We start from the raw sequence: 17,513 nt of genomic DNA on the forward strand, positions 1-17,513 counted from the left end.
CAACTAAAACGGACAATATCTTGCTATATATTCAGCATTGGGTTGTGGGATTGTTCATTAAATTTACATTGTAATTTTGTGGGTGATATAAAAAAATGACTGTGATCTGGCCACCACAAGAGCTCTAATACAGCTATGGGAGAATGAGCTGAAATCTACTCTGGCTCATTTGTTATGAAGGAAAGTGCTTGCTGTGTTTTAAAGTCTTCAGTACTGAAGATGATGCAGAGACCAGAAAGGATATATCTGGATTTTCAAACCACATCCCGAGTTGACAAAATTGCCTTATGAAGGAAAAAATGCTTTTCTTGTAAACTGGTCAAAATTGATAAAGTGTCAAAGCAATAAAGCAATAATAAATGTAGCATTCACACTACTACTTGTTTGCTTTTCAGCATATACTTTAATATATATGTGTCTCAGCATATAATATACTTCAACATACTATGCACGTTACTACAATAATTTTATTCTCTATATCGTATTCCTCAAAAATTTTAAATTAAAGGAATAGGCTTATGAATGGTAGGAAATTAAGAAAGGCTGTGAAAGTGAAAAGATATCAGTGAAGTGAGAAGGTGATAAAAAGAAGCTATGTTCAAATCAGATACAATATCTGACCTGTAACTGGCATAGAAACATATTGGGTATTAGCAGTAGATGGTCTCCGTATTCTCAAAGGGAGGGAGGTTTATTCATGGCCCCAGAGCTTTTACGACATCTTGATTACTGTTGCCTTCCCTTTTTTCTTTAGGGGAGGTCTTTTTTGCGGTTCATTCAGTGCTACTGGTTGTTGTCAGTAAATGTGTTCCCTTTCACCTACCCACCTCTCAGTCTTAGGCATGTTTGTTTGCAAGCTGTCCGGCTGAAACTGAGCTCATGTGGAAGAAAGTCCTTTGAGTTGTCTGTCCAAAGCCCTACCCATACCCTGGGGAGAGAATTTCTTATCAGAGATAACGAGCACAATTTTGAAAAGAATGAGCATCCTTTGCTGTCAGTTCGAGCCTTGGACTTCGCTCTTAGATGTCATGGCAATGCTGACATTACAAAGCTAGATACTGCACTCGTTTGACCCACAGCAGGCAGTTCCCAGCTTCCTGTGTCCTTTCATCCTTCTCCTTAAATATATGTTCCTCAATCATATATGAAAAATCTTTGTATTTAACCCATCCGTACCAGAAAAGGGAACGTCAGATGGACCAATTTTCACAGGAAGATAGCATTTAACAAGCCTGCAAACAGTTTACAGCAAGTTATCCATTTCAGCAGGCTCTGTGAGAGTGGAAACAGGAACCTGAGCAACTTCTTTCTGACATGGTGGCAACCTCGGCTCCACTTGGTTACTGCACCCTCTAAATTACAGCTTAGGGGAGAAGGAAGAAGTACATCCCTGAATTGCCAGTACAAAGTCTTCCTTTATGCTTCCCTTCTGCTTTTAACTGCCCTGCTGTTTGGTAGTGACTCCTAAAACTCTTTCAAGAGATACTAATGTATAAGTGTATCATTTAAAGATGACTGAATCCCACCCTTAAATCTTCAACTCTTTCTAAATTAAAACTTGCTCATTTTTAAAGATGCTGTGCAATATATTTAAGTCAGGTTATAGATAGTCTAAGAGAATACGGTGCCTTCTACGCTGTGCCTGCAATGATCTAAGCTTTTCTTTGTAGTTATTTAGGATTTTTTATCCTTTTTTCAGGCAATGAATGGTGCTGTGTGAAAACAAATTGTATAAGGGGACTGGTGACAGGACATTTAAGTGAAGCATGGACTTTTCAGTTGAAGTACAGTGTGTTAGTCAAATGCTACCTGCTGGGCTGATTAGCAGTTACAGTATAATTCAGTAGCCTGTGTTATACAGGAAATCATAGTCGAAAAATGAATGGCCTTTCTGCCTGTAGTGTTGGAATATATAAATGTCCTGTGCTTTGATATTCACTTTGTCTTAGGTTCTGGAATGACCAAGAGTCGTGTATGTGCTTTCATGGCACATCCATTTTCTTAAGTGCTTGGCAGAGCAAGAGGAGCAGTGATTGCAGGGAAGGAACTGATTGTTTTGTTAGTTTGTGATTTTTGTGTTGTGCTTTTTTTTAACAGAGGTGATAGCTTTAGGATGAAAAGGCTCTTGAGGTTTTTGTTGGACTTAGCCTCTCTGTGTTTTTGTTAAATAAACAAAGTTTGTATACCTAGACCTTCAAATAGAGGCTTTAAAAGTCCTACAATGTCTGAATGTCTGCCACTGCTGCCAAGACTATCCAGTGAAAGGCAGGACTGTCAACCATCACAGAAGTGCAGAATTTTAGCTTTTCTCTCTGCCCACTCCTCTCATGCTCCAGCTGGGTTTCTTTGCGTACATGTCATGTACTAGTATTTTTCATTTTCACAATCCATGCAAACCCTAAATAATAGCTACATTCCTTTTTCAGATATCTTTAACCCCAAACCTCTGGTTTATGAATGCCTTTTCAAGAGATCTACTCCATGCTAGATTGGTTTTATTTTCTTACTTTTTGGGCACCAATCCACATGATCACTGCACTGTTGCTATTGAATAAGGAGTAGGACTTGGGGATCACTTCTGTCATACAAGAATTGTAATGTTTTTCTTCAACTTGTAGTACTCTGACAATCTCTGTCACAAAAAGATGCAGTCAGTGAGCACTTCATTGCTTCAGATAGGTCCTGTATTTGGCGATAAGTACATGTGTGTGAATAACAGAGCAGGATTTGTCTGACATACAGTTTTACAAGGGAAAGAAGACACATTCAGAATGTTATTGCATCATTTTAATTACAAGTCAGAGGGAACTCTGTGTTTCCTTCATTCTTACATTTTAAACTGTAGAAAACCTCAAAGCCAAAACAAACAAGTTCATGTATGGTGAGACATATATACCAAGAAACTACACAGTAGTTGCTCAGCTTTTTGAAGGCTAGGCTAGGCTAATATTTAAGCTCCAGTCCCATTGCTCACAAGAAAAGCAACACATATGTGGATTACTGATTCTTTGCAAAGTCACCTTAACTTCACTGTGGTTCCAGGTTAAGTAGCACATTTTCCCCATGGCCTCCATTGGGGTGGGGGGCATTTTTACTGCTAGCTGACTGGTGGGGAACTGTTGTGGGTGGGTCTTTTTAGTAGTATTATTTCCAGATAATTGATCCATCATTTTTAATCACAGTCATCACCAGTCAAACAAAAGTGGTTTGTTTCTACACTGGAATCAATGAAATGGAAAAGGTATTACGGCTACCCATAAGCTCAGCATTAGATTTTGCTGTTTTGTCTGCTGTTTAAGGACAGGTTTTCCTACCGTTCGTATTCTATTAGTTGTATGTTAGGTCTGTGTGATCTGTAATCTGCACAGAAAACACATGCTGTCTGCAGTACAACAATAGCTTTTTTGTTTCAGTGTTTGCTGCTAATGTAGTATGTTATATTGACCCAGTCTGGCTTCTCAAGTATTTTCCTGATGGTGATGAGAAAGATGATATAATTCTTCACCAAAAGGAAAAGAGCTTAATTTTTGTGCAAACCAATATTCAACAGAATCGTAAAGCCCTAGCCCTGGTAATAAAAATAGAAGCTGATGCTATTAATATATCATTCCAGATACACAGAGCACCATTATGTGGCTCCTGGGTTGAGTAAAACTTCATGTAATCACAGTGGCCATAGACTTGAGCCCTATAAAGTTGGAAACTTCACCAGATGGCCATTGTCAAGGCAGCTTCTAAAGACTCTATTGCTGCAATGTGTTAAGGCTCTAGATATGACTTACTCAGTGGTAGCTTTTTAAAATACAATTACTGAACATAACTGATCCACATTATGGAAGTAATAATAATAATACTTTGCACTCAGTGACCTTTTATCTGAGGACCCAAAAGCTCTTAACCAAGGCTTTTAAATACTCCCTTTCTGCTTATAGGAAATAAAGTGTTCAGAGGCTTGATGGAGCGTTGGAGAATTGAGTAACAGCAGTCCGACTCCGTGGCCCATTGCAAGCAGTCAAGCAGTGCTCTCTGTGGTTCTAGGACTTGGACAGGAGAGTGCTCCTGTTCCTGTTCCTGTCCCTGGCAGCTGGGAGATGATGTGCCACTCACTTGGGGTGGAACCTCCTACTTCAGTAGTACTTTCAATCTTTAGTAGAGCCAGCCTGTGAGTGGGATTGCTTGTACGTTAAAATGGTGTGTGGCAGGAACGAGAACGACATACAATGGCCCTAACTTGAAATTTCCTTTATTCGCTCTGTAAACTGTGAGGACAATACTGAAATGATGTTAAGGTCTGGGGATGAAAGATACTAAGGCTCAGATATACCACACTTAGCTGAGGGGCTTCGATGTGGAGTGATATATCTTAGGCTCTATATATTCAGGGCAGACAGATAAGTACCTGCAAAGTCTGGCCTGTAATTTAGAGAGAACGGTTATGTCCTTCTTAAAAGTACCACATGCTGGCCGTGAATTTACTGAGCTTTAATACTCGGCATCAAAAATCACATAACGGTATTTATCGGTAATGGGAGTAAATAACTGTATTTGACATTTGCTTTTGTATAGTCAGTAGTTATTTTTTCTTTTTTTCCCCAAAGTGATTTTATTGTTGATTTTCAGGGTCTAGAGATCATGCCTGAAAGTTTTCTTGGTGACTGTTTTTGTTTTATCTTTCAGATCGATGTGATTGTGACTTTGGGTGGACTTGGAGGACGCTTTGACCAAACAATGGCATCAGTGGAAACGCTTTTTCATGCAACAAATATCACTCCTTTTCCAGTGATAGTTATCCAGGAGTGCTCGCTGATTTACCTGCTTCAACCTGTAAGTGTTGTGAAAAGTTACTTCGTAATAAAACTGACCTTCCACCCACCCTGACCTTGCAGGTCTTGCACCATTAAATGCTAATTTCTTAATTGTATTCTGTAGGGTCAGAGCCTAAATATAAAACGTATTGCAGGGAAGTGGACAGGAAATGATGGGCTCTGCATTCCTGCCTTGGAAAAGATTGTGTTTTATTTGTTCAGGATAGATTTGTTTAAAAGGGGAGGAACATAGAAATCCAGAAGGTATGAAAACTGAATTTGGGTAAATATAGGATTTTGATAATAATTTAAAAAAAAAAAAAGTTAAACTTTTTCATTAGATTCCAGTAAGTTTAACTTTAGCACACAGCCCGTTTGCATGTTGAGTAGCAATAAGGATGTCTGCAGTAAGAGAAACAAAAGAAAGATGTAAGAGAAAGATATGAGGAGTTCCTGACAGACATGTCAGGCAGAGCTCTTATGTGGTCTGAGTGGTGCAGTTCATTATGATGGGAATACAGGTAGCATCAACAAGGGAATTTATTTAAGATGTGTTATTTTTGTGGGTTTTCAGGTCTGTTATTCCATTTATTGATTTATAAAACAACACACACAAAAGATCTTGCTGGGCTTCTGCTTCTAAGATTTAAATTAAAGGCAAATCTAAGCATCAAAGAGTCTTTTCTAACAGTGGTTCATTTATTTGTTTGGAAATATCTTTTCCTGATGTCAGGGTTTCTAGAAGCTTAACTAACTTTCCCATTTTATCTTGGAAAGCTTATTTCATTAAAATAAATAACATTCACAGATAAATTTGACAAAACCCTGCACCACACGTGCTTCATTGTAATTTGAGAAAAGCATGAATAAGGTTCTATGAGATTATAGATTTAAATCCACAGGGGCTGATGCTGTATTAACAACTTTGAAGCACTGTGTCTGCAGGAAAGATAGTAGGCACAGGAGCTCATTTGCCAGTATGACGAGGAATGACTCTGATCATTAGTTGCACAGCTAAATGGACAGAGGCAGCAGAGTGAGGGGGAAAGAGGACTAAAGGATAACTGTGGTTAAAATCTGAAAGTGAGGAGTAACTCGCTTGTGATTGATCTGTGGGTGCAGTACTTCACTGACCACTACGAATTAATTTTAGGATATTTTTAAGAATATATTGAAAAGCTGAAATAAGATGGAGAATTCCCAATTTAGCTTACAAAACACTTAATTGGATTGGAAAGACAATTCTTTTCATTCGTATTTTCCATAAGTGGCTTTAAAATGCCATGCCTAAGGTTGCTTTCAGAAAAGTCTTCAATTAATAATTAAACCCTTTGCAACTTGGAAAAAAAAAAGCAAAAAAAGCTTTTAAATAGAAATGGGAGGTTGCTAATTGTTTGGGCTTGCTGGAAACTTCTTAATGTTCTGTTTTTAATAATGACGTACAAGAAGCATTTAATAGTTTTTTTGTTGATGGGGAGAGTTCCACAGGATATTATTTTTTTCTGCCATTCAAACTTGTCACTGTCAGCACCTTCAGTCAACTGTCACGGTAACTCCAGATAATAACATTAATCCTGCATAGGTTAGAGAAAAATCAAGTGAGCAGTTTATACACAGAGACAAACGAGGATCCTAAGCTTGGAAGTACTCTTTTTTTTTTGTATGGAGTCCAGCATGATATTTTTCTCTTGTAAACAGCCACAATCATGACATTCTCTCTTTTTCCCCTCTTCCCTTTGCAATTTAAAATCAAGGTAGGAGGGAGCTGAACACAGTGGGAGACCCACTGACTTTTTGAAATGCAAGTCTGGAAACTGCAACAAATGAAGCAAGGTTTTGAGATTCAAATGCTAATGCAAATGATAAAAGTTAAGAGCATGTTGCTTTTTCTATAAAATGTGGATCTGAAACCTTTCTCTCTTGGGGAAGAAGAATCTGATATTTATTGGATTCTTTGGATAAAATATATGAGCAAAATATAACCATGTTTTTGCTTCAAAATAACATTATCCCTCTGTTCACTATAGCAGGAGACTAGTATTGGTTCTCTATCGTGTGTATCTAAGCAGAGGCTAAAATATTCAGATAGAGCAGATAAACTGGTAATCCCATAACAGCCCTAGGAAGGATACAAAGGTGAATAACAAGTCAAGCTGCTGAATTTTTAGTTACTAATGCAGAAACTAAGAGGAGGAAGGTGTGAGTAGATATCTAAGTACACCATAAAATTTATTAAGTAATTGCTTTGAAAGAGAGTTATTTCACATTATTACAATGTTGATATAGAGGGGCACAGCAGAAGAAATACATCAATATTTAACACTCTTGTAAAGTGTTTCCACAGAGTGTTGTAGGAAACAAGCTTATAGACTTGCTAAAAGTCTTCAGGGTGATAGAGGAGGACAGCAAGGATAATACCCAATTTGGAATCCACTGCAGACTACCAAGCAAGGAGGACCAGGTAAACAAAGCCTTTTTTCATCAGCCAATAAAATTATCCAAGTACTGAATGTAAGGATAATTGGCATTTTGACTACTGAGGCCTCTCTTGGGAAAGAGACGGACAGACGGTGCAAGTTTTTTGAAATACATTGGAAAGAATGTTTTGGCATGAAAAGTGAAGAAAACTACAAGGAAGTAAACTCTTTTATATTCATTTCTGACCTGTAAGGATGAACTATGCTGAGAGGTGGAGAAGAGAAAAAAGATGGGAAGAATTACACCCCATAAATGTCTGTCTCTGTGGACTCTATGGAGAAATTAGGTGGTAGGCTGAGCTCTAGGTATACACTGTAGTATCTAAATTTGGGTAAATGAATTCCAATATAGGTCAAATTACTAAACAGGTATTTAAGAAAAGAAAGCAGGCATGAAATGAGGTGCACTTATGGAAGGGCCCAAGGAATGAGAACATAGTCTGTAACTACAGAAGTTGTAAGTTGACAGTGAAAGATTTTTCTCTCGTCTGAATGGGAAAGGAAAACTAATGACAAACAGCTTAAATTTAATGCATCTTTTGCTCAGTCTTCACTAAAGCAAAATATTCCTTTGAGCAGATAACCAACGTAGTTAATATCAGTGCCAAAGTCCGAAGACTTTAAATTGCTTCAGAGAAAAAGCAAATAAGAGATTGGGCTGCCTTTGATTTTTGCCAGCTCCAAGGGTTGTTAGGTTTTGTGTGCCATGCAACACTAATTAGGATAGGAGTCAGAAACAGGGAGACTGTGTAAGAATTCCAGGAGGTGATGCTTGCTCTGAAGCATTTTCTAATGTGATGATTGGAATTTTAAAAAGAAAAAAGAAAAAAAAAGAAACAAAAAGTATCTCTGGACTGAATAGCCATCATATTTCTTTCTGAAGTGGGGGGAGGGAGGAAAGCCTGAATTCTTAATAAGGAGTAATCGCTCTTTATGAGCAGAATATTTTATGCAACAGTCCATACATTTTATGCTTGAAATTTTGGTACTATCAATTACCATTAACACATAGCCTGGCTGAAGAGCATTAGGCCCTTAGAGTCATGTTTATCATGCTAGCCATGCTCAGTATGAATGGCTTAAGGTTTCACATACATACTTTCTCATTTTCTGGTAGTGTGCTTCTCAGGAGTACAGAAACATTAGCTTCTGTACACTGAGCATAAATTATCTTTTATCTGTGAGTTTTATGGCAGTTTGTAATACAAGGTAATAGGATTTATGACCAAGAAATGAGAAGATGTCCAAGAGTTAATGAGGCCTGTCTTTTACATTATACTGAGCAGTTCAGTGTTCCCCACACAGGGTTCCAGCCCTGGGATGTAGGGGAGAAGAATTGTTACCTACACATGAAAATGTGTTACAGCAGCATATTTTTGTCATTTGACAGAGTGTGTTAATACTTTGATAACCCTTTTTCTGGCACACAGCTTTTCTTGTGAGTGCATGCCTGCCTTTCCTGTGAGAAATGATGAATAATTTCACATCATAGATAGCAGTCCAGCAGCTAAATATGAGCAATAAGAATCAGGAGTCCCATCCCTTATTCTTGGCTCTTTACTACCATTTCATTGAAGAGAAGTAAATTGTATAGGCTTTTGATCTCACAGTCTCCTAGTCTGTAAATTGGATAAAACCCATGTCCTTCTCTGAATGGGTACTGTGAGGCTCGTTTAGCTTTTTACAAAACGCCATTACATTCTCAGCTCTGCACCAAGGTGGAACATAGTATTATGGTAATAGTAACAACAGTATTAAGAAGGCCCTTAATTAACATAAACATTGCCATGCAGTAGGCTGTGCAGCTAATTAGTTAGCATGGTCCCAAGCACAGTTACAGTGGGAGCCAGCTATCATTCTCACAGATAGTGCCTGGGCACAGTTTGGGGTTAGCACAGGCCAGTAACTGCTTACTAAGCATTTGGAGGGTACTGCCTTGTCTCGGGGACAAGAGAGAACAGCATATGCATATGAGCAGTGCTGTGCCAGCTGGCTTGAGGTCCAGAGAGTATTACCTGAACCATTTTACAGATGCAGACAGAGTGACCAGGCATGGAGATCTGCTCCTAGATGGGGACACTGCAGTAGATGTAAGTGAGGGAAGGTACAAGACCGGAAACTTTACTGGAGTTTGTTGCTGTAATTCTCTATGTCAATGTTATTTGGTTTGCTTTCTGTCCATGCTTGTAGAGTAAAGTTTAATGGGAAGTTCAGGGTATATACCTTCACCTTCTGAGTTTTCTTCTGGCAGCCCGTTCCTTGAATTTCACAGGAACTTCAAGAGTGAGTTATCAGATCAGTTCTGTACTGCCTCATATGTGTAAGAAGCAGATCTGGCTTGCACTGGCACTCAAGTGGAGAAAACCCTTAGTGAGTGTGCCTCTTCTGGGGGATAACTTTGGGATTTGGAAATTTGAGTATAACCTTTAATGTCTCCTTTTCCTGTATTACTAGTACATTTTGTGGGTAGATTCAGTTGCAAAAAGATCCCAGTTGCAAAGGAAGGGGTTTAAACATATATTTAATATTTAAACATATATTTAATATTTAAATAAAATATTTAAACATATATTTAGTTCTTAAAATATTTGTTGTCCTGAAAGGCTGTCTTTCCTGTTCAGTATCTGCTCTCAAAGAGCACTGTTGGAACTTAATCTAGTTGACAAAGCAGTGAGTCTCTGTGCCTTGAGCTCCTTGTAGGTCACTTGAATGAGCGTCTATGGAATTCGTAAATATACAACTTCTTGTTCTTCAATAAATTTTTGTGATTTTTTCTATGAGAAAGCCAGCCATTCAGCTGGACAGAAACACTGACAATGTCAAAAATATTAACAGTGGAAAAGTCTTACTCAAGCCCTTCTCTGGGAGCCCATACTCCTTCACAGAAGCCCTTGCAGAAAGGGTTTTTGTGTTTCCAGAGCTTCAGTAGCACATTTAAATGGCTTCTCAGAAAAAAAAGTTGCTATGTTGGTAGTTTAGCTGCCTGAGTTTCCTTCTTTGGTAAGGAAATTTGAGGATTTGGTTACAGCTCAACTTCTGTTCTTAAAATAAGACTGAGTTAGACCCTGTGTTTTTCTTCTTCCCTGGGAAAATCCAGCTGGGCTGATGATCATTGAGTCATTCTTATCATGTGTTTTTGTAGTGTGCCTGTGTAAATGGGACCTTCAAAAGGTTTATTTCATGGTAATTTATGGCTATGAAGTGGTGTTGCTTCATGTTTACCACAGGATTTCTGTGTTTTAGTGGATATCAGTGATCCAAATTTAATTCATTTTTGTCAATCACGTCTTGTCCTGGGGAAGATTTGCTTGCTATCTTGCTTCTCATTATACAAAAGGAAAATTTTAGTGGGATTTTCTCTTAACAGCTACATTCTTTATAGCTTAGTTCTATTCCAGCATCAGCAAATGTGTAATATGAAATATACAAAGCTTATAGAGTATCTTAGAAATAATAATTAGCCTTTGAAACACTCACATCCTTTCAAGCAGTTTATTTAGCATCAGTTAAAAGTGCAATCTGCATCAAATTTATGAAATATTTGGAATTATGTGGATTTTTCATGGACTTTTTTGCAGAAGGTGACATCTAATAGTTATGGATTACTTATGTATAATGAAGACATATGCAAAATTTTTTTTATAAGTCTCATCCTATAGCCTTTGCTTAGACAAACAGATTACAACAAATTCATAAGTCAGTTTGTTAGCTTGCAGGTAACCACTTTAAAAAAATACTTATCTTTCAGAGAGAAAAGGAAAATACAAACCATCATTGCCAAGTGAAAAAGAATAGTCTTTACTAAATGAGATTTTCATCTGCTCATAATTCTTAAGAAACAAGTAATACTCTATAGCAGGCTATGTTAATCACACAGCTGTTTTTAAATTCACATCTTAATGGTTGTCTGCAAGAGATAATGTAAGGAGTCTAATTGGATTACTTATGTATTTCTAAATTCTGGAGTCATCCAGTTTGAGTCTGAATCAATATCTGGTGTTTGGTAAGCTTCAATGGTTCTGCTCTCAAAATTTTTCAGTCTTTGTCCAAATTTTTAATTAGTTACTACAGCAGCTGATGGATGATCATCTAAGAGAATCTTGACCCTAAATAAAGCTCTTCCAATGAGGTTCCTGCTCTCTGTTGTTGCCCCTAGCTGTTGTAATATGATCTTGTTAATATGATAATATCTATTTTGCTGCTTTATGGAAACCACAAGAAGTTTTCTGTTACAAAGCTAATTTTCTTAGAGCTGTTTTTTTTCGCAAACCTGTCAAATTACTTGTGTTTCCTTTGAAGTCTTAATCCTTCTTTTCATCCCCACCCTTAACAAACTTCTTTCTGCAGTGCTCTGGTACTTTGGTTTTTTGTGTGCAATGTAGTATTAATAATTTACTGTACCATAAAACAGTTCTTCTGCTGCACAAGTTGCCTGCTTTACGTTAAATGATCAGCAGCAAAACATGTAATATTTGTCTTTGACGTCTGCTTATTGGTAGGAGCTGATGCTTAAACTGAGATCAGTGGGAAGCTGGTAAAACTTTCTCCTGTTTTGGTGATAGCAGTAAGCTGAGGAAGACCACAGCAGTATTTGCACTTGCTGTGTGTTCATTTAATCTTTCTTCTGTTACTAAACAGGACAAAGCTGGAGTGTGCGTGCATGTGTGTGTTCGTTTGAGTTTTGTTTGGGTTTTTTCCCAGGTGGGACTTTGATCCTATATGGGGCTTTTGTAGCAAGCTAAAGAATTCCCAAGCTTTTTGTGAATAGATTTTTGACCACCAAAAAAAAAAAAAAAAAAAAAAAGGCATCTTAAAAGACTGTTAATATGGATTCCAAATTTGATCAACAGAATTGAATACTGCATACATAATTTAATAAGCTTTCTACAAGGTGCTTCAAAAAAGAAAAATTATTCAAATGCTTGTCTATATGAAGGTCTCAGACTGGTACTTTACAGATTAATTTTGTAGTATTTTTATGATTATTGCTGTGGTTTAAAATATTTGTCTACCACCTGACACCTAGAGGGAGTAATACAATGTTTTGAAGTTTCAAGGTTAATTATTAGCCATAAAGGACCAAGGGGACTTAGAGGGATAATCATGAACACTTTGTGACTTGCCTGATCAGAGGCCACTCCTCTTACTAATTAATCATCATACAGCAAGATCTTATTTTCTCTTTCTAATTTTGTTTCTTCTTTTTTCCTTTTTTTTGCCCCTCTAGATTTTTCTTGGATCCAGTCAACTGTCTTTTCTTGGCACATCATGATATCTTAATTTTTTAGTTTAGTTTTGTACTTGATTCTGCAGTTGTACCAATGACCAAAGTGGCTTTGTCTGTGTAGTATTGGAAACTATTGGGGTGATGTCTACTGCAGCATGCCCATGCATCGCCCTTAAATAATTGCTGAGTTACAACTCTTTTGTTCAACTTTATTGTGTTAGCCCAGATTTCTCAAGTTCTAGGATTCTGTGCCACCCACTAAGTGACAGAGTCTCTCTGAAGGCATCTTACTGCCTTGATTGAGGTGAATTTCACCAAAGTTTTGTAGTAACAGCTTTCCTCTTTGAGTATTAAATGGATTTCAGTGATAGTTTGGGAGTATAGGATTTTTTCACTCCCTCCTTGGCATTACAGAAAGTTCTGTAGGGAAACTAACAGGTATCAGAAGTCTGTAATCTGCGACAGAGCCTCCTCTGGAAAGAAAATGAATGTCTGGGAAATATTTTATTGCGTACCATTAAAAATATAGCAGGGAAAATCAATATTATTGTTCCTAGACTGAATGTAAATAACAGTAAAAATTGAAGTGATAGTAGGTGATGAATTATTATCTACTACAAAAACAAAAAAAAATCAGAATGCTGAATACTTAATGGTTGACCAAGGCTGAAGGGCTGATAGATTCCTTTAGAGGAAAACTTAAAAATGGTCCTTTCTGCTCACATCTGAGTACTGGCATTAGTTGAAGTTGCAGAAGCTGAGCATCCGTATTCTGGCCTCAGTTATATTTGAAAATATGTTATCTCTTAAATTCAGTCCCTTTATGAAATTGCTTAGGCTTTTCCGATCTCTTACAGTATCACTGTTAATTCTGTATCTGCCAGGGCAGTGGTGTCAACTGTATGGATTTTCTACGTTTACACCTATTGTTAAAAAAGGATCAGTGCAGAAGAATGATAATATTTAGTAATATCTGAGGTTCTAGGGAAAATGTTGTACTACTCTGATAAACAGGATTTAGCTAGAACTATTCAGCTTTGCCATGGGAAGTGATTTACTTTGCAATCCAAATTTTCTTCATGTTGGTAACAACTGGTTACATTACTTTAGCACTCTCTCTCTGCAGTAACAACATCCCAAGAGGAGATGGTGATCAGGGATTGAATTCTTCAATGTCTTTTAAGACTGTAATGTGCCTGTCACTCTCACATCAACTGCAATCAAAACCACTTGCCAACAGTGCAGGTGGGCCCAATGGCCTTCATGGGAGCATGGGCTTCCTACTCCTAATCCTAAAATCAAGATATTTGGAGTGAATGTGTTCCTGTTAAAAGCAAGAAAAGGAGTCTGGAAGCTTGTGACGTGGCAGCAGAAGAAAGGCTCCTTCTCCATCCTCAGATATAAATTTACAGAATTGGTGCAGTGCCCTAATAGCTAATGAAAGGGAACAAGCTCCTTCTGGGAGAACCATCTGAGTATTAGCAGCAGGTAACAGTGATTGGACATACCTTTCTGCGGGAGATGGAGGCACCTATCTGACCAGACATGCTTTCATAGGGGCTGTGTTGCTTGGCAAGGGCCTGGATCCAGGATGTTGTGGAGAGACTGCTGAGGCTTGTCTGGCCCTTGGACTGTTACCTCTTGATGCTCATCTGCATGGACACCAGTGACACTTGCCAAGGGAAATCTGAAGTAAATCAAGACTGACTGCAGAGCTCTTTAGGCAAAGGTGAGCCTACATAAAACTAGGTAGAGTTTTCCTCAATCCTGCGGATGAGGGGGAAATGCTCAGGTAGGTGCAGACACAACCTGTGAGTTAACAGCTGACTATGTAGCTGGTGTCACAAGAAGTACTTTGGCTTTTATGATCATGGGTTCCTCTGAGGAATGAGAAATGCTAGTGAGAGACAGGACCCGTCTGACAAAGCAAGGGAAGAACATCTTTGCCAACAGGCTGACCAACCTGATGAGAAGGGTTTTAAACTGGGTTATATCGGAGGACAGTGGACAGCTTATAGTTAAGTGAGGGAGTAGCGGTTCGGGGTGATAAGTTCAAGGGGCAGAGGAATGGAGTGAGAGAGCCCGTCAGGAAAGATAAAACAAGTCAAAAGAGAACCCATCACAAGTGCTGTACACAAATGCATGCAGCCTAGGAAACAAGCAGGAGGAGCTAGAGCTCCATGTATGGACACAGAACTGTGAAATCATTGGAATAGCTGAGAAGTGGTGGGGTAGCATATATGGCTGGAGATCTGTGACAGGGAGATAGCAGCTCTTCTGGAAACACAGGCAAGGAAGAAGAGGATAGTGGTGGCCCTTTTTGGGAATGAGCAGTTCACAGTACAAGGGATCCTGTGGGAGGCAGCTCTGAATGTTAAAGCAGCAGGTTCAGTGGAGGGTCACCAAGATGGTTGGGGGCTGGAGCATGTGCCCAATGAGAAGAGGCTGAGGATACTGGGCTCCTTCAGCCTGGAGAACAGAAGGCTTTGGGGAGCCCTAATAGCAAGCTTTCAGAATCTGTGAGGAGGTTATCAAGAAGACGAAGCCAGACTTATTCCTGAGGTGCACAGCAGAAGAATGAGAGACAGTGGTCCTAAACTGAAACAGGAGATTATGGGTAACTATTAGGAAAAAATTCCTACTGTGAAGATAAATACGTACAGGAATAAGTTGGCCAGAGAATCTCCGGCCCTGGCAGTGTTCAACACACAATTGGAAGGCTGCACTCAATGACCTCCCGAGACCCCTTCCCACCTAAGTGATTCTGGGACACTTGTGGAGACATGGGTAGATTGAACATGGGTGTTAGAGCCATTGTACAAGTATCTGTTGAGAAGAATCTGGAATCTCCTGATATAGAAGACTGTGGCCATGTTCAGAAATAGTAGTTCTGTCCACTCTGATCTCTGTTCATGTTTTTATTACCTTACAAGGGGAGATTTGTTTTAGTCTCTTGTATAACCTCTCAGAAAAAGTGCTGAAAGGAGAAATGATTGCTGTCTCTAAATGCACTGAAGGAGTAAATGCCAAGGAGATAAAAAGTCTGTTTAAGCTCAAGGCCAATGTTAGAACAAGAGTAAATTGCTTTAAACCAGTGATGGATAAATTTCCATCAGAACTTAGAAAAAATGTCCCTAATAATTGCCTGATGAGATTCCGCAACAGCTTTCCAAAAGGGAATAATGGGGAGGAGGGGAACAGTTAGAAACAGAGCTCACTATATTGATTTTATATTCCCAACTGTATTCCCAAAAAAAGTGAACATAAAACTTTCAGAAGTTGCCAACATACGACCTTATGTAGGCATTGTGTTTCCAACCATCCTTCATTTCCTGCTGTTTAAATTTGAAGCCTGGCAGTCGCATTAGTCATTTTGAACCATAAGTCACATGAACCATGGTGGTCTGTGGCCAGCCCTTCAGCAGTGCCGGTTTGCAAATGGTTAGCATTAGTTCCAGCCCCAGCCACGGAGTCTGTTTCACAATTTTGCATTTTATTTACTATATCCAGAAATCTAGGCATTGCTTTTGGGTATGCCATAAGAAATCACAGATATCCAAAGGTGGTTTAGCAGAGAAGTTTTACTAGTGTGAAAGTGTATACCTTTTGGCTTGTACTGTCACAAGTACAGAATAAATTTAAGCATATGGCAAAGCAGATTAATGAAATCTAAGCATGTGCTTAAGCACTTCATTGAATTGCGGTCTGCAGATCTGGTGTATAATTCCAAGTTAAGATGTCTCTGCATTTTCCCATCCATATGACAGCCAGTGATGCTTCATAGGGAGTATCTGCATTTCTGTGGCATCAACATCTGTTTCTGAATGGTTAATTTTCATTAAAAGTTCCTATCCATTGTTAATTGAATCATGGCCTTCAATTTCAGTAATGTCAGGTACTTGAGGGAGAAGAAGGAGCTACACCCAGAGGGGCATCCTTTTATTCTGATCAAAGAATAAATTATCAGATTGAATAATAATTAGCTTGCAGAATTCTCTACTAGTAACCACAGTGTTGGCAATGAAATGTGCCTTTGCGTTATAAGTCTGAGGTCTTCCTACCTCACAGCAACTTACAGATATATGCATCTGAAAGCTGCATTGCAGCAGGTATCTCTCCTTAGGCTCTTAATAATGAGGTCACCTTGTTCAGCCCTTTCTCAGCTATCACATTCCTTTTGGGGCAGGGAAAAGAGGAAGCTTCTCTGGTAAAAAAAAGTATATTTTTCTCTTTGTAACCACCAGCAGTTTTTCCTCAACAGGAGGAGGTACTTCAGAATGAAGTGAGAGCAGTTGAAGATCTGGAATTAGTCTTCTGTGGCAATGATGCCACAGGCAGAGAGTCTCATTAGCTGTGAGCTTGGTGAATTTCTTTTAAGGAGGAGCTGTCTGTCTCCGTTATGTTAGAGGAACCTGGGAACTGGGAATAAAATTGATAATGTATTCACTGTACCCAGGATATCAGCTGAAACTTTAAAGCAATTAAAAGAGCACCAAGGGAGGACTCAGTAGGTCTCTGAGGGGCCAGTATGTCTCTGCGTGAAGTCCTAGACCCTCCTGTCCATTCAGGATTGCATGGGAGTCATTTCCATGTGTTGTAGGTGTGCAAGCTACTGCATGCAGTCTTAATCCACCCATGCTCACTGGTTCTTGAAATCCCATGAGGAATGTGGAGAGTCTGGTATAGTCCTGTTGTGCGAGATGAGTGGCCACAGGCAGAACTCTTGAGTAGCAGCCTGAGTTACCATAAACAAATCCAGGTACTCTGTTGTGCCAGATGATGTATGCCACAAGTGAAGATGTACTTCATGGCCTGTGCAGTTAAAGGAAGTATCTCACCATCTCTTCTACACATATTTTACCAATTTTCTGTAAGCTCAATGATATCAACTGAATTAATAATGCCATTCAGCTTTTGTCACCTCTTGGTCTTTCATATGTCTAACTTATGGATCTCCTTTCTTACCTGTTCACAAGTGATCAGTGATACTGCAGAAGTATCATG

At 38.8% G+C, this 17,513-nt stretch overlaps 1 protein-coding gene across 1 annotated transcript in view; it reads left to right on the forward strand.

The window, feature by feature from the left end:
* Window positions 1-17,513, forward strand: part of TPK1 (thiamin pyrophosphokinase 1) — a 319,400-nt gene that overhangs the window by 205,081 nt on the left and 96,806 nt on the right. The window contains exon 6 of the mRNA XM_072853402.1: window positions 4,678-4,824. Within this exon, the coding sequence (XP_072709503.1) occupies window positions 4,678-4,824 (147 nt within the window). The remainder of the gene's footprint in view (window positions 1-4,677; window positions 4,825-17,513) is intronic.

The sequence above is a fragment of the Ciconia boyciana genome, chromosome 2, assembly GCF_034638445.1.
Source record: "Ciconia boyciana chromosome 2, ASM3463844v1, whole genome shotgun sequence".
NCBI classification, from domain to species: Eukaryota; Metazoa; Chordata; class Aves; order Ciconiiformes; family Ciconiidae; genus Ciconia; species Ciconia boyciana.